This window comes from Hemitrygon akajei, chromosome 15, assembly GCF_048418815.1.
Source record: "Hemitrygon akajei chromosome 15, sHemAka1.3, whole genome shotgun sequence".
NCBI lineage: Eukaryota > Metazoa > Chordata > Chondrichthyes > Myliobatiformes > Dasyatidae > Hemitrygon > Hemitrygon akajei.
In genome coordinates this window covers 46,444,228-46,466,970 of record NC_133138.1, presented here as the reverse complement: position 1 = coordinate 46,466,970, position 22,743 = coordinate 46,444,228, and the positions used below count along the sequence as shown (strand labels likewise).

At 39.8% G+C, this 22,743-nt stretch overlaps 1 protein-coding gene across 3 annotated transcripts in view; it reads left to right on the top strand.

Moving 5' to 3' along the window:
• LOC140739311 (kelch-like protein 3) overlaps window positions 1–22,743 on the top strand; it is a 101,361-nt gene that overhangs the window by 63,285 nt on the left and 15,333 nt on the right. For 2 of the 3 annotated variants that reach the window (XM_073067478.1, XM_073067479.1), the window contains exons 8-9: window positions 171–320; window positions 18,566–18,683. In XM_073067478.1, coding sequence (XP_072923579.1) covers window positions 171–320; window positions 18,566–18,683 — 268 coding nt within the window. The remainder of the gene's footprint in view (window positions 1–170; window positions 321–18,565; window positions 18,684–22,743) is intronic. The other variant, XM_073067480.1, reaches the window with a different exon arrangement.

Below are 22,743 nucleotides of genomic sequence, written 5' to 3'. Positions count from 1 at the left end.
GAGAATTTGTGCTATAGGTGTTTTTATTTCTATATCTGGATGTTTATAGTTATTTTAAATGAGGCATGGTATCCTTACAAAGCAGCATTTCCTGTATTTAAATGTTAAATCATTTTTATTGATATGTAATGCTGATGTGACTCACATGCCTGTATCCCTGCTGTGTGCAGACAGTAGAAGAAGAGGCTTTGATAAAGAATAATAATACTTGCAAAGATTTCCTAATAGAAGCCATGAAATACCATTTGCTTCCTCTTGATCAACGAGCAGCAATAAAGACTGTACGCACAAGACCAAGGACCCCAATCTGCCTACCCAAGGTAGGAAAGCCTAGGGCACTTTTAAATTTAAAATAAAAACAAATCTCTCCATTTTTTTAATATTTTCTCACCAGTAGTTTTGCTAAGGTGCCCTCTACAGGTATGAGTGCAGATTTATCAGTCTGCTAACATATTCTAAAACTAACACCTGACGCTGAACTATGGTCAGAAGTACAGTAGCTGCGGATTATTTCCTGCTGGCACATCTTTGGCACGGAGCCACACCCGTTGGGAGCATTAATCGTTAAAGTTTGGGTTGCATGTGTATAGTTTCTTGATGTGCACACCCATCAGGCAAGATCCACACAGGAATGTGTGAATGCAAAAATTACCGTTCCAGTTCAAACAGAAAGAGACAAAATACTTTACTGTAAACAGGCGCGGTGGGAAAGGATGCTGTTAGCTAAAGATGCTGGAAAAACTGCCAGTTATTGCAGTACTATTGTGCTATTTACATTTGTTTTGTGAATGATGCTAAAGTGATTACACCTTGGTGCCATGAGGGGGTGATTATAGGCCTCTTGAGCTACTGTAGTCAGATGTGTATAGAATTCCTACAATGGTGTTGTGGGAACCTTGTATTTATTGAATAGTATATGGCTAAGTTAATTGAAGTGGTGCTGGGTGAGTTTGGGAAATGGTTGGGGAGGATGTGCCAACAAGTCTTCCACTATAAGCAAATTGGTATGTTCCTTCCCAAATGTGTGGTGGGTTTCCTCCAAGTGCTCTGGTTTTCTTTCACAGTCCAAAGATATACCAGTTAGTAGGTTAATAGGTAATTGTAAATTGCCCATGATTGGGCTAGCGTGAAATTGATGGGTTGCTGGGCAGCATGGCTAGAAGGGCCTGTACCACGCTACATCTCTAAATAATTAAAGTGTTGATCATCCCATAGTGTTGCTGCATGTTACATTTCATGGAGGTAGGAGTGTGGTGCTCAGGGTTCCTATTGAAGTAAACCTAGAACTGAAATGCATGTTCTCAGTTAGCATTGTTGCAAAGTGAACAAAGTCACTAGAGAGTCGCAGCTGGGAGATATCATGTAGCCTTTTATTCGGGACACACGTACACGTGCGCGCGCACACACACAAGCTGACAGCCTTTGCAATCTCCCCCTCCCTCTCTCTCTCTTCCCCTCTCCCTCTCCCTCCTGACGCCGAATTTTTATAAATTAAAGAACAAAGGTAACAGGACAATTTCTATAGTTACAATGCCCTCATAATGATTCTATTTATTTACATGTAGTTTTCAAATTCCTGGCCTTTCCACCAACAAAAATGAGTGTTAATTACTGTGGTCTCTGAGTCGTATTCACGAAATAGGGTGTTAATTGCTTTCATGCTTATGCAGACATCTCAGTCAATTGAATGTCTCCTGGCCTATAATTAACTCTTAAGTACTATTGTCTCAGGCTACATCCACACTAGACCGGATAATTTTGAAAACGCTGGTTTCGCGTAAGAATGATAGGCGTCCACACTATGTACTTTTAAAAATAACTCTGTCCACATTGAAACAGAGATTTCGGTGAATCTCCTCCTACTGCGCATGTGCAGGACACATCTACCAAAAACAAGCGACATGTTTGGTGTTGAATCTCATTGTGAAAGACGGAGCGTGTTTGTTCAGTTATAGACTAGAAAAACTTAAACGACGGACAGCTGTTGGCTCTCGCGCAGGAAGATTTAAAAGTAAAAAAAAAAATACTGAAGCGTATGGAGGCAACCGACAGGGAGTTCATGGATTGTATGACCCGGCTGACGACGAACATTGAAAAACTGACTAACTCTGTTGCGTTAATAAAGCACCTTGTTAAATGTATAAAACATGTCTGCATTAGTATTATCTTGTATTTCCATACAGTGCTACATTAGGCTGTTACACATCTATTGTCAGAGAAGTACTTGCATAAATAGGTAAACCACCTTCATACGAGCAAGGACAGAAAACAGGGCAAAGTGAGTACAGTATACTTATTTATTCAGTAAGTTATGGGTCAAAGTATTTGGTGAGTACATTTCTAACTCTTCTGGCTTCAGTCTCATTGTCGTCTGTTTTGAAATTGTTAGGTTGCGTTCAAGAAAACAATGAAATAGCGCGCTGCTGTCTGACAGCGTTTTCAGATTTCTCCGGTTACCCTGTCCACACTGATCTGCCCGAGCAACGTTTTCAAAATTACACGCCCTGGAGAGCATTTCTGAAAATCTCCAGTTTCGGGGGACGAAAACACCGTTTTAGTGTGGACGGAGGGTAAAAACAAAGAGAAAAAGCTTTGGTTACGGATTTATCCAGTGTAGTGTGGACGTAGCCTCAGTCTTACTGTTCCAAAACTGCATTTTGAATTCAAACTACAATCCATCTCAGGTCCGAAGGTTGGTTGCTGTTGAGATTAGAGATTAATATTTGCTATATACCCTTACTCCAGAGTACAGGTGTCCCCCGTTTTTGGAACGTTCACTTTACAACACCTCGCTGTTACGAAAGACCTACATTAGTTACCTGTTTTCGCTAACGGAAGGTATTTTCACTGTAACGAAAAAGGCAGCGCACCCCCCCAACCAGCCAAGTTCCACCCCTGGAACTGCATTCTAGCCGGCATTGCTTAAATACATGCCTGTGAGCATCTGTGCTTTATGTCGATTTATTTTGTGCATCCGTTAGCAAGGTGAGTTCTAAGGTATCGGAAAAGCCTAAAAGAGCGCGTAAGGGTGTTACACTTAGCGTAAAACTAGACATAATAAAGTGTTTCGATCGTAGTGAACGAAGTAAGGATATAGTGAGTTTGGCTAAGGGTTTGTGGAAGTTGACGAAGATGATGTTGAAGAGGTTTTGGCATCCCATGACCAAGAACTGACAGATGAAGAGCTGATGAATTGAAACTGAAAACAGTAGCAAACGGCCCGAAAGTGAAGTCATCCAGGAACTGAACGTGAAGCAATTGCATGAGATTTTCGCTGTGATTGACAACGCTGCAATGATTGCAGAAAAGTATGACTTTAATTTTGAAAGGGTACGTAGGTTTAGGGCATATTTGCAGGATGGTTTGAGTGCTTACAAAGAACTGTATAATAGAAAAATGCGCGAGGCTAAGCAGTCAAGCATACTGTCGTATTTCAAGCCTTCCACATCAGCCACAGCAGACGACGAAACTCAATCTTCAACATCGAGACAGGCAGATAGAGGAAGGTGACCTACCTGCCCTGATAGAAACCGACAACGATGAGATGACACCCTCAGTCTCCTCTACCTCCCACCACTCCAACCTCCGACAACTCAGCCTAACACACCATCATCAGTGTGCTCACTGTCTTCCCAATTCCGGTAAGTGAAACTACACTGGACGTACATTATTTCTACTTTATATAGGCTGTGTATTTTTAAGTGTTATTTGGTACGATTTGGCAGCTTCATAGCTTAAAGGTTACTGGAAAGAGTGCTTCTGCCGAGAGCGCTTGTGCCGTATGTTTCTGCCGAGAGCGCTTGTGCCATATGTTTCTGCCGAGAGCGCTTGCGCCTAGTGTTTTTGCCGAGAGCGCTTGTGCCGTATGTTTCTGCCGAGAGCGCTTGTGCCGTATGTTTCTGCCGAGAGCGCTTGCGCCTAGCGTTTTTGCCGAGAGTGCTTGTGCCGTGTGTTTCTGCCGAGAGTGCTGCCAGGAGCACTTGCGTGAGATTTTCGCTATGGTGGACAATGTTGCAATAATTGCAGAAAAGTATTCCTACTTTATATAGGCTGTGTATTTATCATATCATTCCTGCTTTTACTATATGTTACTGTTATTTTAGGTTTTATGTGTTATTTGGCATGATTTGGTAGGTTATTTTTTGGGTCTGCGAATGCTCACAAATTTTTCCCATACAAATAAATGGTAATTGCTTCTTCACTTTACAACATTCTGGCTTATGAACCATTTCATAGGAACGCTCTACCTTCGCATGGCGGGGCAAACCTGTACACCCTAGCAGTTCTGATACAAATGTTTCTTTGTAGATACTTTGCATCATACTGCAGTTATAGTGGTGTGTAAAGCACTGATTGTGATGGTGGAGGTCATGCATACATATAACATGTTAACAAACAAAACAGAGAAAGCTTAATTCAATTCCCAAGAAGGGCCAACAGTAGAGGAAATAAACAAATCTAAAACTTGCTTTCCAAGGACCCAGCTTCATAGAAACATAGAAAACCTACAGCAAAATACAGGCCCTTCGGCCCACAAAGTTGTGCCAAACATGTCCCTACCTTAGAAATTACTAGGCTTACCTATAGCCCTCTATTTTTCTAAGCTCCATGTACCTATCCAAAAGTCTCTTAAAAGACCCTATCCCGTCTGCCTCCACCACTGTTGCCGGCAGCCATTCCAATTTGACTGAAATAGATAAATTCCTGATATTGAATTTCAAGGCCTTCAGTAGTATTATGGAATATTGCTTCAGTCCACCATCTAAGAGAAAATGATATGGTGCCTATGGTTTCTCAACACTTTTTCTAGCCTGCATTCACACAGGGACTCTGAATTTTGTTACCTCTTTGTATATGTAAAGAAAACATTTAGAATTAAACCCTGTATGAGCAGTTGGCTGAAAAACCCAACTGCATAAAACAAAGATGGTTAGCTACTCTAGTGTTGTGTTTTATTCTGCATGTGACTGTTAAAGTGGTGCCCCAGTAAAAGGGACACTTCCAGATGAAAAATTTCAAATAAGGAAATTGAAATGTTTATGAAATAATAAATGGAATGGCTCTGATTTTAAAAATGGGAGGACATAAAGCTTTGAATAAGCTACAATTTATGACAATGAAACTGACAATAAATTCTGAGGTTTCTGTCAGTAATCTGTTTGGAGATACAATGCAGAATAGGCTCTCCTGGCCTTTCAAGTCACACTGCCAGTAACCCACTGATTTGACCTACTAATGTCTTTGGACTGGGAGGAAACCAGAGCACCTAGAGGAAGCCCACATATTCATGAGGAGGGGTACAAACTCCTTACAGATGACATCAGAATTGAACTAACCACTAGTCTACTGTGGTGTCCCACTCAAGACTTAATTCTATATTTATTAAGTCTTTTTGCAGCCTTTTCTGGCTTGACTTAAAAAAAATTATCTGACCAGAGGTTATGAATCTAGAATTCTATCTCTTTGTACACTGTTGGTGTATAGAATACAATTTAATGTAACCCTGAGTGCAGGGTTACATCCCTATGTTTCATGCCTCAACTACTCTGCTTGAACAGAGAATACCATCCAGTTGGGATGAAAAATACTCATTGCTACCCTAAACCACCCTCGTCTCCAAATCCGAACTGGATGGCACTCTCTGATCCAGATTTCCCCACGGTACAGCAATGGGGATATTATTGAAGTTCAAGAAAAAGTGATTTCTGTCACTTACTTTGCGATCAACCATTGAGCTAATTGAGCATATAGATTTGGAATGTTTGTGTGCTTCCTGATAGTTCAGGGAATGCTAGTCTGTACTTTGAAACTTAAGGCTCTGTGAGAACACAGAGCACCACCTAAATCACAATTCACTTCCTTAATATTCAGATACTTATGCTGCTATGGGAAGTGATCTCTCCCGGTTAGTTTCATATAGTTGAGAAGATTACAAGATTCATTACTTCTTACTAGTGTGCCATTGCAATCATAATTTCTATTGTTATGCTACACTAAAACCTGGCTTCAGATAAGTAGCTTCGGATTATGCAGTGACTATTGAAATAGAGTGTTGTCATAATGACCCCTGCAGGGCAAGGGAGAGAAAAACCCAGTGAAGAGTGTTATCTATGTACTTGAGATGTTTTGGTATCTGTATTGCCCCAGGAGGACATGCAACATTTCCCAGAGACAGTTATGTATTTTGTCAATAATGGCTGCATGATACACAACAGTTTGATTTAAACAATCTCAGCCTTTATCAGAGCTCTTCTTGAAGGGGATAAAGGAGAACACAGATGTTGGTAAATTGGTTTATAATTGTCACATATTTCAGTTTGCAGTGAGAAGCTTGTTTTGTGCATTGTCCATGCAGATCGATCTATTACAATTGTACATTGAAGTAGTATAAGTTTGTTACGAACCCCTTAACTGGGTTACTTACCAGCAAAGATAGAGACGTCCGTTGAAGTCTGATGATACTATTTTTAACAGTATTTATTAGTAAAAATACACAAAAATAATATCAATGCAAATATACAGATAATATACGTTGTCAATACTAAACCTAAAAGTGCGGGTATAATAATAATCAATAAGAAACAAGCTCTATCGTTGTCTAGGGGATAATGAATTGTCCGATGGAAATATACAGTTCGTTTCAGTTCACACAGGCTGCCATCGTTTGTTTGTCGCTGTGTTGCAATTGTTGGAGAGAGAGAGAGATAGAAGAATGGGAACAGTTACCACTAAGTGTTTTGCCAACCTCCCTTTATGATTTCGATCCGTCGGTGTCTCGTTGCTGTGGCCGTTCAAGTATGACCTCTCCTTTAGCTAAACCGTTCTTCCGTGATGAGCCCGCCACCTAGGCAAGGGAGGACACACACAAGCTCTCACTGGCTTTTGCTATAAAACGCTGTCACTGGATTTATAGCGATTCTCCTGGTGTGTGTAAGGGGTGTTCCCCAGACCCGTCTTTTATCCTCACTCACGGGGTCTCAGATGTCAATCAGGTTGGGATGATGCAATCCCTCAACCAGACCACTCTGGTTGTACCCTGAGGGGTTTCAATGAATAGTACAGTACTCAATACACAATTCCTTCTCCAAGAGACAATAGCAGTAATCAGTGGTTCCGTTCCGCGTTTGTTAGGAGACATTCCAAACCTTGTGTATTCTGCGGTGTCTATAACAACTGCCTTTGCTGTTCCTGTGTCTCTCTCATTACTGACATGCTGTGTATCTCTCTCATTTCCTGGGTCTCAGACCCGAAATAATAGCGATCTTGCGATTCTCAAAAAGGAGGGGGCGACTTTGTACCCTTCGGCCCCTCAGAGTTGCTCCACATTCGTAACAAGTTAAAACAATAACAGGGTGCAGAGCTTTTGTACAGAGAATGTGAAGTGCAGGTAGATGTAAGGTATAATGTAACAATGAGATAGACCGTGAGGGCAAGAGTTCATTTAAAAGTTGTAGGGAAATATTCAATAGTCTTATAACTTTGGGATAGAAGCTGTTCTTGAGTCTGGTACTGTATATGCTTTCTGGCTTCTGTATCTTTTACCCAATGGAGGGGTTAGAAGAGAGCATGTTTGGTGTTGGTGGGATCTTTGATCATGCTGGCTCTTTTACTGACGCAGCAAGAAAGCTACGTAGAGTCCTTGGAGGGGAGGCTGGCTTCCATGACATGCTGAGCTGTTTCTACAGTTTCATGCAGTCGTGAGTAGTCATAGCTGCGACACCAAGCTGTGATGCATCCAGATAGGATACTTTATGTGGTGCATTGATAAAGATTAACGATGGTCAAAGGAGACACACCAAATTTCTTTCACTTCCTGAGGAAGTAGAGGGACTGGTGAGCTTTTTTAGCCATGGCGTCAACTTGATCTTCACTGCTGGATCTTAAAACTCTTAAAGTTCAAAGCAAATTTATTATCAAGATACATATACGTCACCATATACAACCCTGAGATTCGTTTTCTTGAGGGCATACGAACTAAATCCAAGAAACACTATAGAATCAATGAATGACTGCACCCAACAGGATGGACGAATGACAGATGTGCAAAAGACAACAAACAGTGCAGAAACAAAAGAAGAAAAAAAACAGTAAAAAAAAAAGCAAAGAATATAAGATGAAGGGTCTTTGAAAATGAGCCCGTCGGTTGTTGGAACAGTTCAGGAATGGGGTTAGTAAAGTTATCCCCTCTGGTTCAAGAGCCTGATGGTTGAGGGGTAATAACTATTCCTGAACCTGGTGGTGTAACTCCTGAGGCTTCTTACCTTCATCATGATGGCAGCAATGAAAAGGAAGCATGGCCTGGGTGGTGGGGGTGCTCGATGACGGATTCTACTTTCCTGCAACCATGCATCATGTAGATGTGTTCAATGGTGCTGAGGGCTTTACTTTGATGGACTGGGCATATCCACTAACTTTTTCCAGGATTTCCCATCAGACAAGGCCATGAATCAACTAGTCAATATACTCTCCATAGAAGTTGACTAACTTCTATACATCTATAGAAGTTTGTCAAAGTTTTAGATATCATGCTGAATCTCCACAAACTCCTAAGCAGAGTTGTTGTTATGCTTTCTTTGTAGGGTGCTGGGCCCAGGGTAGATCCTCTGAAATGATAACACCATGGAATTTAAAGTTGCTGACCTCCACTTCTGATCCCCTGATGAGGATTGGTTTCCTCCTGAAGTCAATAATATTTCCTTGGTCTTGATGATATTGAGTGAAAAGTTGTTGTGCAGCACCTCTTAGCCAGATTCTCTGTCTCCCTCCTGTATGTTGATTTGTCATCACCATTGATGCAGCCACCGACAGTGGTGACATCAACAAACTTAAATATGGCATTGGAACTGTGCTCAGCCTCACGGTCATAAGTATAAAGTGAGTAGAGAAGGGGGCTAAGTATACAGCCTTGTGGTGTATCTGTGCTGATGGAGACTGTGGAGGAGATGTTGCTGCCAATCCGAACTGAATGGGGTCTGCAAGTAAAGAAATCAAGGATCAAATTGCACAAGGCAGTATGGAGGCCATGGTCCTGAAGCTTATTTATTAGTTTTGAGGGGCAGCTGCTGTGGATCTGCTGTGGCGGCAGGCAAATTGAAGTGGATCCAGGGTGCTTCTCGGGCAGGAGTTGAAATGTTTCTTTACCAACCTCTCAAAACACTTTATCATAGTGGATGATAGTCATTGAAGCAGGTTACCATGTTCTTATCTTCTTAGGCACTAATAGAATTGAAGCCTACTTGAAGGAAGTGGGTACCTCAGACTGCTGAGGTAAGAAGTTAATTATCTTGATGAACACTCTGGTCAGTTGATCTGCACAGGTCTTTAGTACTTGGACAAGTACCCTATCTAGGCTGGATGGTTTCCATGGGTTCACCCTCCATGTCGGCCTCAGAGACTGAATTCACAGGGTCATTGGAGGCGATGGAAGTTCATGAAGGTTCCTCCATGTTTTGACAGTCAAAGTGAATATAAAAGGTATTGAGCTCATCTGAGAGTGAAGCCTAGTTGTCACTTGGTTTCACTTTATAAAAGGTTTCATTTTGTAACAGATCAAGCCCTGCCACAGCTGTTGAGCATCTTTCAGTGATTAAAGTCTGGTCGGAGTTTGCTACTTTGCACATGAGATGATTTTCAGGAGATCATTCCTGGACTTGGTCACCAGACTTGAATGGCACTGATCTGGCACTTAGCAGATTGGGATCTCATGGTTCATCAAAGGCTTCTGGTAGGGGAAGCCTCTGAATGATTTTGTGGAGATACACTTGTCAACCCTCTCTCAACCTCAACACTTCTGACGTAAACAGGAGCCTGTGCACCACCCCCTTTCTTGAAGTCAATGACCAGTCTTTTTTTTGTTGACCATATCATTCGGCTGTCTGTCTCCTTCCTGTAATCAGACTCATCATTTTTTAAGATATGGAACACAAACTTGTAGATCGGGTTTCTAGCCTTGAGGTCCGTGGACCCCTTAATGGTATTGGTCCATTTCATAGAAAAAGGTTGGGAATCCTTGTTTCAGACGGAGTTAGAGCAGTTAGAGTTAGACTACATAGTGGTGAGTGTACAGGGAGTAGAATGAAGGGGTGAAGGTACAGCCTAATTGGATATCAATGTTGAGAATAATCATGGCAGAGGTGTTGCTGCCTATCCTTATTGATTGTGGCCTGTTGGTCAGAAAGTTAAGAAACCAGATGCAAAGGAAGATGTTAAGTCCCAAGTCTAGGAGTTTGGCAATGAGTTTGCTTGGAATTATAGTACTGAAGGCAGAAATGTAGTCAATAAACAGTAGTCAGTAACGTGTGTCTTTACCATCCAGATGCTCTAGAACTGTATAGGGTGAGGGAGTTGACAATGCTGTCATACTGCTTTGGTGGTAGGTGGAATTTATATATCGATTTCTTGTGAAGGTCAGGGTTATGTGATTTGAATGCTGCAATCCTAGACTTCTGTAGCAATCTCCCATTTCAGAATCTCTGAAATACGGTGTGAAATTTGTTTTGTTTTGTTGCAGCACTACAGTACAATACATTAAAAAATTACAATCAGTTATAGTAAGAAATAGTAAAGTAAATAAGTAGTGCAGAAATTGTCCTTTTAGAGCAGAGATGAGGAGGAGTTTCTTTAGCAAGAGAATGGTGAATCTATGGAATTCTTTGCCACAGGCAGCTGTGAAAGCCAAGTCTTTATGTATATTTAAGGAAGAGGTTGATAGACTCTTGATTGGTCAGGGCATGAAGGGATACGGGGAGAAGGCAGGAGACTGGGCTGAGAGAAAAATTGGATCAGCCATGATGAAATGGCGGAGCAGACTTGATGGGCTAAATGGCCTAATTCTGCTCCTATATCTTTTAAAATGAAAGCAAAATAGTGAGGTGGTGTTCATAGGTTTATGGACCATTCAGAAATTAGGTGGTAATGAGAAAGAAGCCTTTCCTAAAATATTGAGTGTGTGTCTGCAGGCTCCTGTATCATCTTCCCACTGGTATTAATGAGAAGAGGGCATGTTGTGGCTGTTGAGGGTTCTTAATGTTGGAAGCTGCTGCCTTCAATGATGAAGAGGCTACTGCCCATGATGAAGCAGACTGTTTACGTCTCTGCAGGTTTTTTCGATCTTTTACATTGGTGTGCACATATCAAATGGTGAGGCAACGATCTGAATGTTCTTCACGATATATCTATAGAAATTTGCTAGAGTCTTTGACGTACCAAGTCTCCTCAAACTTCTAAAGAAGCACAGCTGCTGGCATGCCTTCTTCGTAATTGTGTCAATATGTGGGGCCCAGGATGGATTTTCATGATTCATCCATAGTTTCTGGTTCTGGGATACTCAGATTGTCTTCTAAGGTACACAGTCCTCAACACACTGACTGATAGTTTTGTGATAGAGGTGACATTCTCATCTAGGCTGTGCTGAGTCCTTGAACATAGACCAACCAACTGACTCAAAGTAGTCATGTAGAAGCACATCGGTTTTCTTGGACCAGCCCTGTACAAGAGAAGTGGTGATGGAATAGCCACAGGCACAGGAGCACAGAGGAAGAACATTCAGTCGGATCGTTATGATGTGAAGCATTGTTTGGGCACACAGAATTACCTATATATTTTCTAGTGACCCCATTCAACAGGGTTCATAACTACCCAGAAAGAACTACTTTGGGCAGTGAATGATCTGGCCTCCTGCTTCAGCTTTCATCATCAGGATTTATTGACTGAAGGGCTACATTATGTGAAATATTTGCAGCAGTCAGTGTCAAATACCATTTTGAGGCTGCATCAATTTGAATGGACGGTATTAATAGCATTAATTTTTCAATACTGAGGAAATTCTACTGAAATATTTTCAAACCTGTTTTATTATTGTGTAAGTATATCTGTTATTACATTTTGAGATGGTTTTAATTACACTTCAACAGTCTGAATGGCTATAATGCTAATTTTATACAGGTCATTTATATTCCTATAGATAAATTGTTGCAAATTGGGCTTGTGGAGTGGGGTGACCTACTCTTGCTTTCAGTTTCTTATACTTTAAAACAGGGTTACTCAACTGGGGTTTCTGAGGTCAGTATGGGTTCTGTGAGAGATTGTGATTTAAAAATATATCTTTTTTTTGAATTTGAGCAATATGCTTGCAGTGGTGGGCAGTAACCAAGCAGCCTTGTTAGCAATCTCAGCCCAGTATGTAGTGCGCAGTAGAACAAGCTACCAGTGTAGTAGAACATTGGAGGGAAATTTTCATTCTAAAGATGGTCCAATGTGGCGATTTTTGAAGAGGAGGATTCTAGGCCTGGGCCTACAGACAATTCTGGTAAGGTTAATAATGAAGAATTAGAATCTTCTGAGTCATTTCACTACACTAGTGCAACAACAGACACAAAATAACATTCATCTTTACAATGAAAGCTCCTTGTCAATGAGTTTTATATGGACTGGTGATCTGAGTTGTCCTATTCCATTGTGCCTAATCTGTGGCAAACAACTTACAGATGTAACAATGGCTGCAACAAAATTGAAAAGACATTTAACTACAAATCACAGCCATTGACACGTAAACATGCTGATTATTTTAAACAACTGTTGGAATCTCAAAGCAAACAGATGAACTCTTTTGAAAATAAAGTCATAGTCAGTAAAAGGGTTCATGAAACAAGTTATTTAGTAGCTTTAAGACCAGTTCACTGGAGAATGTTGAAAAAACTGAAAACCAGCTCAAAGAGCACACCGATCTTCTGCTACATACAGAAATCCAGTGGTTTAGCAGAGGAAGTGTTCTCAGCAGGGTGTTTGAGCTGAAAGGTGAATTGCAGGAGTACTTTCAAGAAAACAGTAGGCCAGATTTTGCTGGGTGCTTTGACGATGAAGAATAGCTGCAGAAACTAGCCTACTTAACAGACATTTTTCATCATATGAACCAGTTGAACAAGTCTCTGCAAGGCCTTAGAGAAAATGTTTTGACTTGAAGTGACAAGATTCTTGGATTTAAAAGAAAACTGAATCTTTGGAAAATTCATGTTGCAAAAGGAAATATTGAAATATTCCCACTGCTGCTTGGGTTTGAGAGTGAGGAAGGATATCAGAAAGTCTCGAGTCTTATTGAAAACCACCTGGAGGAACTGCAGAACAAAATTGAACAGTACTTTTCCTCTCTTTCAACACAAGTGTAAGACTGAGTGAGGGACCCTTTCTCTGAATCTTTTGCTCAACCTGAGAACTTGACTTTGAGAGGAGAAGACGAACTTTGTGAGCTGCACTCTGATCATGCACTCAAGATGAAATTTACTGACCTGCCCCAGGACAAATTTAGGGTTTCTGTGAAAGAAGGGTATCCTGCCATTCATAGGAAAGCAATAAGCATTTTGCTGCAATTTTCAACTTCTTACGTGTGTGAGCAAGCTATTTTTTTGTTTAACAAGCATCAAGAGCAAGGATAGAAATCAGCTCATTTCAGTTGAAGGTGAAATCTGTGTGTGTTTATCTCAAGTTTGACCCAGAATTGAGAAATTTATTATGTTTGCTTTATGAGTTCCTAAAATTTCTGTAAGAGTAATTTCAAGGAAGGTAAGCTAAGCTTAACTATCTTTTTTTCAAGATAGGTTGGCTAAAAATTCATTCTCTACTCAAAAGAGCATTGACAATTATTTTTGGATTATGATATCTACAATTTCTGATCATGCTAAGCTGTAGATATAGTAATTTTTATGATACCTGAAAATTATTTCAAGAGTTCCTCCAAGGCAACAAGGTTGAGAAAGGCTGCTTTAAAGGTAATAACATGCATTGGATTTTAATTTTATTGGCTACAATGTCTTTTGAAGTATTTCAAGTTTATTGTCATCTGACTACATATATGCAACTAAACAAAACAACGTTCTCTGGACCATGTGCACCCGCAAAAATGCATCTCACACAGTCCATAAAACAATATATTAACAAAACAGGTTAATAAACTGTAATTGGAAGTGTGTGTAGTGCTTAGCACGATTAAACAGTAAGCAGTAACTGCAGTAAACAGCTCACTGTCCTGGTGATGGCAAGGTTTTCATTAGTGTCACAGCCTGAGGAAGGAAGCTGTTACCCAGTCTGGCAGTCTTAGTCCTGATGCTTTCTACCTTCCTACCTGATGGTAATGGGTCAAAGAGATTATAGGATGGGGATAGGTTAGTTTTATAGACCAGTATCACCATGTGGATATTGATCTACACGGAGCATTGTCACAGCAAAGCAGCAATCTTATTTATTAATTTTGATAATAAATTTACTTTGTATGATCCTGTTTTGTATTCTGTACTAAAAAAGTTAGTTAAAAATTGTGAATGTTTTGCAGTCCAGCCTGGTTAATTGATTCAGCATTTTTAGATGTTGCAGTGAATTATTTTATTCCAAGAACTGTGTTGATCTGATGCAATTTTTTAGAGTCAGAAAGTAATACAGCACAGAAACGGGCCCTTTGCCTAATTTGTCTGTGTCAATCAAAATGCCCATCTAAGTTAGTCCCAATTTTCTGCATTTGACCAATGTCCCTCTAAGCCTTCCCAATTTATGTACACATCCAGATGTCATTTAAATGTTCTTGTATCTGCTCAATCACTTCCTCTGGAAGCTTGTTCCATATATGCACCACCCTTTGCTTGAAGAAATTGCCTCTCAGGTTCCATTTTAAATCTTCCCCTTCTCTATATTTTTAATATATATATTTCTATGGTTTTTCTGTATTATCATGTGTTGCATTGTACTGCTGCTGTTACGTTATCCAATTTCATGACACATACTGGTGACAGTAAACCTCATTCTGATTGATTATCTAAAACCTATGCTCTTTAGTTTTTGATTTCCTTTCCCTGTGAAAAATAATGTGTGCATTCAGCCTATTTTATACCATCTTGATTTTATACACCTCTATAAGGTCACCCTTCAATCTCCTACCCTCAAAGGAATAAATTCCTAGTCTGCCCAACCTTGCCCTATTTCTCAGGCCCTTGAGTGCTGGCAATTTTCGCATGAATCTTTGCACTATTTCCAGCTAAATGAAGCCTTTCCTGTGACAGGGTAACCAAAACTGTACACAATACTCCAGTTATGACTTCACCAATATCTTGTACAACTTCAAAGTAATGTTCTAACTCCTAAATTTAATGCCCTGGCTGATGAATGCTAGTTTGTCGAGCTTCTTCACCACACTATCTAGCGGTGACACCACTTTTGGGGAACAATGTACTTTTACTTGTAAGTGTCTCTGCTCTACAATACTCCTTAGGACCCTGGTTTGACATCCCAAAATGCAATACTTTACACTGATCTGAAGTGAATGCCTTTGTCATTCTTTGGCCTACTTGCCTGGCTAATCAAGATCTCCAAGTAATTTTTGATAATGTTGGAAATCAAAAATATTATGGGTATAAAGGGTCTCAGTAGTTTAGGTGTTTTGAGCCAGGAAGGATTTTGAAATTGTTTTCAATAAGTATGGCAACCTGTTGGGGAAGCATGCAAGAGTTTTTATTCTGGATTCCAACTCTAACTCTGGAAGGTACATATCTGTGTGAATGGTGCCAGAAATGTTAACTTTAGTTGTACCCTCCCCACAATTTGCATTAGAATCTCATAAGTTTTCTATCTAACTTTTTGCAAAAGAAACTTGTGTATTTTGTCTGGCTGGTCAACCTGAGATATAATTAACATGGGAATGCATCTCTTCAAGTAAGATCACTTTCTAAATTGTTTTTACCAGTGGTGCATTGAAAGGAGATTTGATTTGGCAGTTGCCAAAGCCAGATTACTGTTGAACTTGAAGTGATAGGATGAGGAAGGAATTTTCTTAAGTTACCTGAGGAAGGATATTCCAAAAAAGTGTCCATCATGCATAAAGAGAATTTTCAATACTATTGTCTCCAAAGTCACTACCTGAACACCTAACTATATTGCAACAAGCACTTGATTGACTTCGTAGATGGATGAAAAAAGCTTGTTACCTTGCAATATTTTTTGTTACAATTCTTCTTGTTTCTCCCCTAGAATTTTTAATCATTCACTTTTCTCCATCCTATCTATTATCATCTAGCCCATGGGTTGTCAAACTACTCATTCTACTTCCAGTTATGCAAACAACAGCATTTAACATCATGCTATTCTCATCAGGCAACTCTTAACACGTATTCTATTGCAAACTTCACTATGCCTTCTGTCAGCTGATGCAAAAATCCAATCAGTCGCATGTAAATATGTAGGACTTGCTCAATAATTCTTGCCATCTCTGTCAGCAGAACAAAATACCACTAACAAGAGAAAGAATGGGGCAAAGTGTAAAACACAATGGATCCTCTGATGATACAGCTTTTTGAACTATGGAATTTTATGAACCGGATGTTTATACTTGCACCCTTCACAAACATCAAGAAAACCTGTATTCAGCTCCTTGAGCTCCAAGCCTTCCCGGCTCACTATCTTTGAGAAAGCACTGTCACATGCTATGTCTTTTCCAAGCATCAGATAAGGTTTTACTGAATGTTTTTGTCATCTGATACAGTACACTAAAATTATTTTTGGATAGTAATGATGTTAGGGAACCCTGACTTAAATTGCTTATGCCAAGTGTTTTTAGCTCCTGCGTCAGGTCACACGGTAAGTCAGTTTTCATAAAGAACTTCTATGAAATATCTATTGAGTAGAGTACAATGACACAACATTGTGAAATATTTTTCAGGTGAGCTGTCTTTTAATTTTAGTGTACTTAAGTGGAATATGGTGTAGACACCAAGGAAATAAAACTGCATACTTGTGCTCAGAGAATGTAAGAGCAAGACATTCACTCTCCAGGGATAAATGTCACAGGGCACTAAATATCATATAATGCTAACAAAAAAAGTGCTGGTGACACTCAGCAAATCAGGCAGCCCTGTGCAAAGAGAAATAGTATCAATGTCTCAAGTCAAAGAGCATTTATCATAACTGGGAAGGAGAGAAAATACATTAATTGTAAGATGCAGGGAGGATGAAGGAGGGATGGATAAGACAAAGGGAATATTACTAAGGTGAGACCAGGATTGCCTAAGGAATAAGCAATAAACAAAATGGTATTTTCAGTTGGGGAGAGAGGATCTGAACAAAGGAACATTAAAGCTACAATCTGGTGACTATGAGAGTAAGCATACAAAGGAATATAGAAGTTGTGAAATGTAGGGCTGCAGCACATGCCTGACAGGTTGGGCTGTTTTGGAGAGAGAAGAACTGAACCATTATTACACTTGGGCTGGAAACTTCTGACAGAAACAGAGAACAGTCCTGCCAAAGGGTTTTGCCCTGAACCGTTGCCAATACTCTTTTCCATAGATGCTGCTTGGCCTGCTGAGTTCCTCCAGCATTTTGAGTGTGTTGCTTGGATTTCCAGCATCTATAGATTTTCTCTTGTTTGAAAATTAATTGTTGGAAGTTGGACAATTTGAGAGTCCAGATTGTTGAAGCATGTCCAGATGGAAGATGAGGGGTGGATCCTCATGACTGCTTTATGCAGGAAGTCACAGAAAGGTCAGAGTAGGCTGGAGAAATTGTGGCAGGCAACTGGAAGCTTGGGATATATTTGTGGACACTAAATTGTTAATTGGAGTAGTGGAACTTCTCTTAGATTTTCCTTGCAATTGAATCAGAATGGTAAGTAATGCACTAGGAGTGTCAAAAAAACAAAATCCATGCCTTGAACTCTAGCCCCCTTTCAAGGAAGAAAGTTTACATCACTACAGTTGACTTTTTCCATCAAATGCACTTTTATGCAGATTGTTTTTATTTTACCATAATTAATCAATGGAATCTTGGGGTATACCTGTAAGTTAAGTAATAATTATGTGTCCCACTCTAGCTACTCTCTGGATTACCTTCCCGAAGCAATTGAATTTTTATGACATGGGGGAAGTCAGTTGGCCATTGAGCCATTGCCTGTTTTCAGGAGATTAATATATTCAATCTGTTCTCTTTCCACAAATTATTTTACATGGCTGTCAACTTTCCTTAGGAAACCCTGACTGACTCATCACAACCCTTGTAGGCAGTGAGTTCAAGATCATATCCCACTCCCTTCCTCCTGTATTTTTGACCCACTGCTTTTATCTTTGTCTGCTGGTCATTGCACAATCAGCTAGTAGTAATATCTTTTCCTTATTTATTTAACCCCATCATGTTTGACTTGAGTTAATAGAACCGTTGAAATGCATGGGGGGGGGGGGGGGGGGAAGCAAAAGGAAAATAACGGTCATGTTTCGTGAAGCAGGAATATTGGTTATTGATCTTCTAATAATGATTATTTTACAAATGGATGTGTTAAATTTGAAGGATTGACATTTATAATGCAATATTAGTAGAAAATTGCCTATTGGATCTTTGATAACTTAAGTAAGATTAGATGGCCATGGATTAGATGTGTGGCTACTTAATACGTGAAATGAATTAGTATTGTGTAAAAACTGTTTCTGATTTTTGTCATAAATAGCAGTTATTGCAATAAAATATTCTGTCTACACAAAAAATTCAATGCTTTATAGTACTTTATATTATATCACAGATATTCTGTTCTTGACTGCAGGTTATGATTGTAGTTGGTGGTCAGGCACCCAAAGCTATACGAAGTGTGGAGTGCTACGATTTCAAAGAAGATCGTTGGAATCAAGTAGCAGAGCTGCCTTCCAGAAGATGTAGAGCAGGTAAGTATGTTAACTATAAGTAATCCTTGAATTCAGTTTAGTCAAATATTATGATTACATTAATAATTTGATTAAATGTCACAAAGCATTGTTATCTGTTAGGTTAAATAGCTGTTTCTATGCCATAAGAATTATATTTCATAAACTAAACTTGGCTTAGTTGTGCAATAATTTATCTGTCTACTTGTAAGGTTCTGCTTATACCTATAGTGACAAATTTTTAAACTGAGTGGTTGCATGTGCTATAGTGTAAATAATTCTGTAATGAAATGAAAGGCAATATAAGAGCAAGTGTTTTTCTTTCTCTTCATTTGTGCACTTGTATAATGCTATTTAATTATCTGTAATTCCAAATCTCTAAAGCGTATGTTAACTAATAATTCATTGAACAAAATAGCTTGCATTGTATACTGATATAGCATGAAACTGCTGAGAAAGTACTGAATGCATTATCCTTACAATTTAAAAAAAAGGTTAAAATCAGAACAAAAAGGAAAAAATGGAGAACATGAAATAAATTACAATATCTTGAAAATGCTTAGAGAGACTACAGTATTTTATACTCTGCACCTTATTTGGCAAGTTAATGTGTGGCTAAGAAGCTGGTGCAGGGGGCAGGGCTTCAGGTTCTTGGATCCTTGGGATCTCTTCTGGGGGAGTAATGACCTATTTAAAAGTGGCGGGTTGAACCTGAATGCGAGAGGGATGAATATTCTCACGGACAAGTTTGTTAGAGCTGTTGGGGAGGATTTAAACTAATTTGCTAGGGGGATGGGAACCGGAGTGAAGTGACTCAGGATAGGATGGATGGTAAAAATGGTGAAGATAGCGTGCAGTCAGATTGTCAGGGGGGGCAAGCAGATGATAGGATATAATTGCAGCTAGTAGGGTGAGTTAGGGATGCAGAATTAAAGAGGTAGAAATGCACCACTTGAAGTGTTTTATCTCAATGCATGGACTATTAAGAAATAAGGTGGATGATCTGGTTGCACTAATACACATCGTTGGTTATGATGGTGTGGTCATCACTGAACCGTGGCTGAAGATGGTTGTAGTAGGGAGCTGAATGTCCAACGTTACATATTGTATCGGAAGGATAGGAAGGTCAGTAGAGGGGGTAGCGTGGCTCTGCTGGTAAAGATTGGCATCAAATCAGCAGAAAGATGTGACATAGGATTGGAAGATGTTGAATCCTTGTGAGTTGAGTTAAGAAACTGCAAGGATAAAAGGACCCTGATGGCAGTTATATACAGGACTCCCAACAGTAGCTGGGAGGTGGACCACAGATTACAACAGAAAATAGAAAAGGCAAGTCAAAAGGGCAATGTTATGATAGTCATGGGAGATATCAACATGAAGGTAGACTGGGGAAAATCATGTTGGAAATGGATCCCAAGAGAGTGAGTTTGTTAAATGCCTACAAGATGGATTTTTAGAGCAGTTTGTCATTGAACCTACTAGGGAGATCAGCTATACTGGATTTGGTGTTATGTAATTAACTGAAGGTGTTTAGGGAGCTTAAGGTTAAAAGAAAAACCCATAGGAGACAGTGATCACAATATGATTGAGTTCAACTTGAAATTTGATAGGGAGAACGTGACGTCTGATGTAGCAGTATTTCAGTGGAGTAAGGGAAATTACAGTGGTATGAGAGGAGTGTTGGCCAAAGTAAATTGGAAGGAGATGCTGGCAGGGATGACAGCAGAGAAGTAATGGCATGAGTTTCTAGGAAAAGTGAGGAAGGTGCAGGATAGATGTATTCCAAAACCAAAAAAATACTCAAATGGCAAAGTAGTACAATTATGGCTGACAAGGGAAGTGAAAGCTAATGTAAAATCAAAAGAGAGAGCATACAACAAAGCAAAAATTAGTGGTAAGACAGGATTGGGAAGGTTTAAAAACCCTACAGAGAGCAACTAAAAGAATCGTTAGGAGGAAAAAGATGAAATATGAAAGCAAGCTAGCAAACAATATCAGAGTAGATAGTAAAAGCTTTCTCAAGTATGTAAAAAAAAGAGGTAAGAGTGGATATAGGACTGCTAGGAACTGAGGCCAGAGAAATAATAACAGGACTAGGAGATAGCAGATAAACTAAATGAATATTTTGCATCAGACACTAGCAGTGTGCCAGGTGTTGAAGGGAGTGTGGGAAGAAAAGTGAGTGCAGTTACTATTACAAAGGAGAAGGTGCTCAAAAAGCTGAAAAACCTAAGGGTACAAAAGTCACCCAGGCCAGATGAGCTGCACCCTAGGGTTCTGAAAGAGGTACCAGTAGAGGTTGTGGAGATGTTAGAAATGATCTTTCAGAAATCATTGGACTCTGGCATGGTGCCAGAGGACTGGAAAATAGCAACTGTCACTCTACTCTTTAAGAAAGGAGGAAGGCAGCAGAAAGGAAATTATAGACCAGTTACCCTAACCTCAGTGGTTGGGAAGATGTTGGAGTCAATTATTAAGGATGAGGTTATGGAGTACTTTGTGACGCAGGAAAAGATAGGATAAAGTCAGTATGGTTTCCTTAAAGGAAAATCTTGCCTGATTAACCTGTTGGAATTCTTTGAGGAAGTTACAAGTAGGATAGATAAAGGAGATGTAGTGGATGTTGTATATCTAGACTTTCAGAAAGCCTTTGACAGGGTGCCACATATGAGGCAGCTTACCAAGTTAAGAGCCCATGGTATTACAGGAAAGTTACTGGCATGATTAGAGCATTGGCTGATTGGTAGAAGGCAGTGTGAGAATAAAAGGACCCTTGTCTGGTTGTCTGCCAGTGACTCGTGGTGTTCAGCAGGGTCGGTGTTGGGACCACTTCTTTTTATGCTGTATATCAATGATTTAGATGATGGAATAGATGGCTTTGTTGCTAAGTTTTCAGATGATATGACAATTGGTGGAGGGGCAGGTAGTGCTGAGGAAACAGTAGGTGGCAGAAGAACTTAGACTGATTAGGAGAATGGGCAAGAGAGTGGCAAATGAAATACAGTGTTGGGAAATGCATGGTCATGCATTTTGTTAGTCAAAATAAATGTGCAGTCTATTTTCTAAATGGGGAGAAAATCCAAAAATCTGAGATGCAAAGTGACTTGAGGGTCCTTGTGCAAAACACCCTAAAGTAGTGGTCGCCAACCTTTTTAAGCCCAAGATCCCTTACCTTGGCCTTAGTGAAAGGCAAGATCGACCTACTAAATCATTTAGACACAAGCATGTGCAGAAGGGACCAGAAGTGGAGCCCCACAGCCCCAGAAGCAGTCTCTCTTTGCAGGCGGCTTTCCGTAGCGGGAATGTTGCTATGTTATCATTATCTTAATTGGTATTTCAGTCGGCCCTCCTTATCCGCGGTTTCCGCATGCACGGATTCAACCACCGGCGGATTGGGAAAACCCTGGAAGTTCTCTGTCCAGCACTTATTGTTTGAGCATGTACAGACTATTTTTTCTTGTCATTATTCCCTAAACAATACAGTATAACAACTATTTACTTAGCATTTACGTTGTATTAGGTATTATAAGTAATCTAGAAATGACTTTAAAGTACAGGTAGTCCCTGGGTTACGAATGAGTTCCGTTCCTCAGTCCGTCTTTAAGTCGGATTTGAAGTTGTAACAAGTACATCCGGTATTATTTAGCGTCAGTTAGTCAAACATTTTTCTTAGTGTATAGTACATATTTTACCTTTCTATGCATATAAAACACTTCAGAAACATATCTATTTCAATAATTAAACCACTGTGTTGCTTAGTAATAATTGCAGCTTTAATCAGGGCAGGGCCTTTCACATGCTCTATTAAAATTGTACTGATCGTTGACCGACTGTAGCCTAATGCTTTTCCAGTGACCGATGGCGTTTCACCTCTTTCCGATCGCTTTATTATTTCCACCTTATTTTCAAACGTGATCGTGATAATTTTCGTGAACAGAAACACTGCAGATTCAGAGCGGCAACACTGGTTCCTAATGTCTACTGCACTGAGACAGGTTAAATAATGTGTGGGGTTCTGCTGGGTCTGAAAGACCACCGCATTGAGACAGGTTAAATAAGGGAATGAGCATCCGTGATTTTT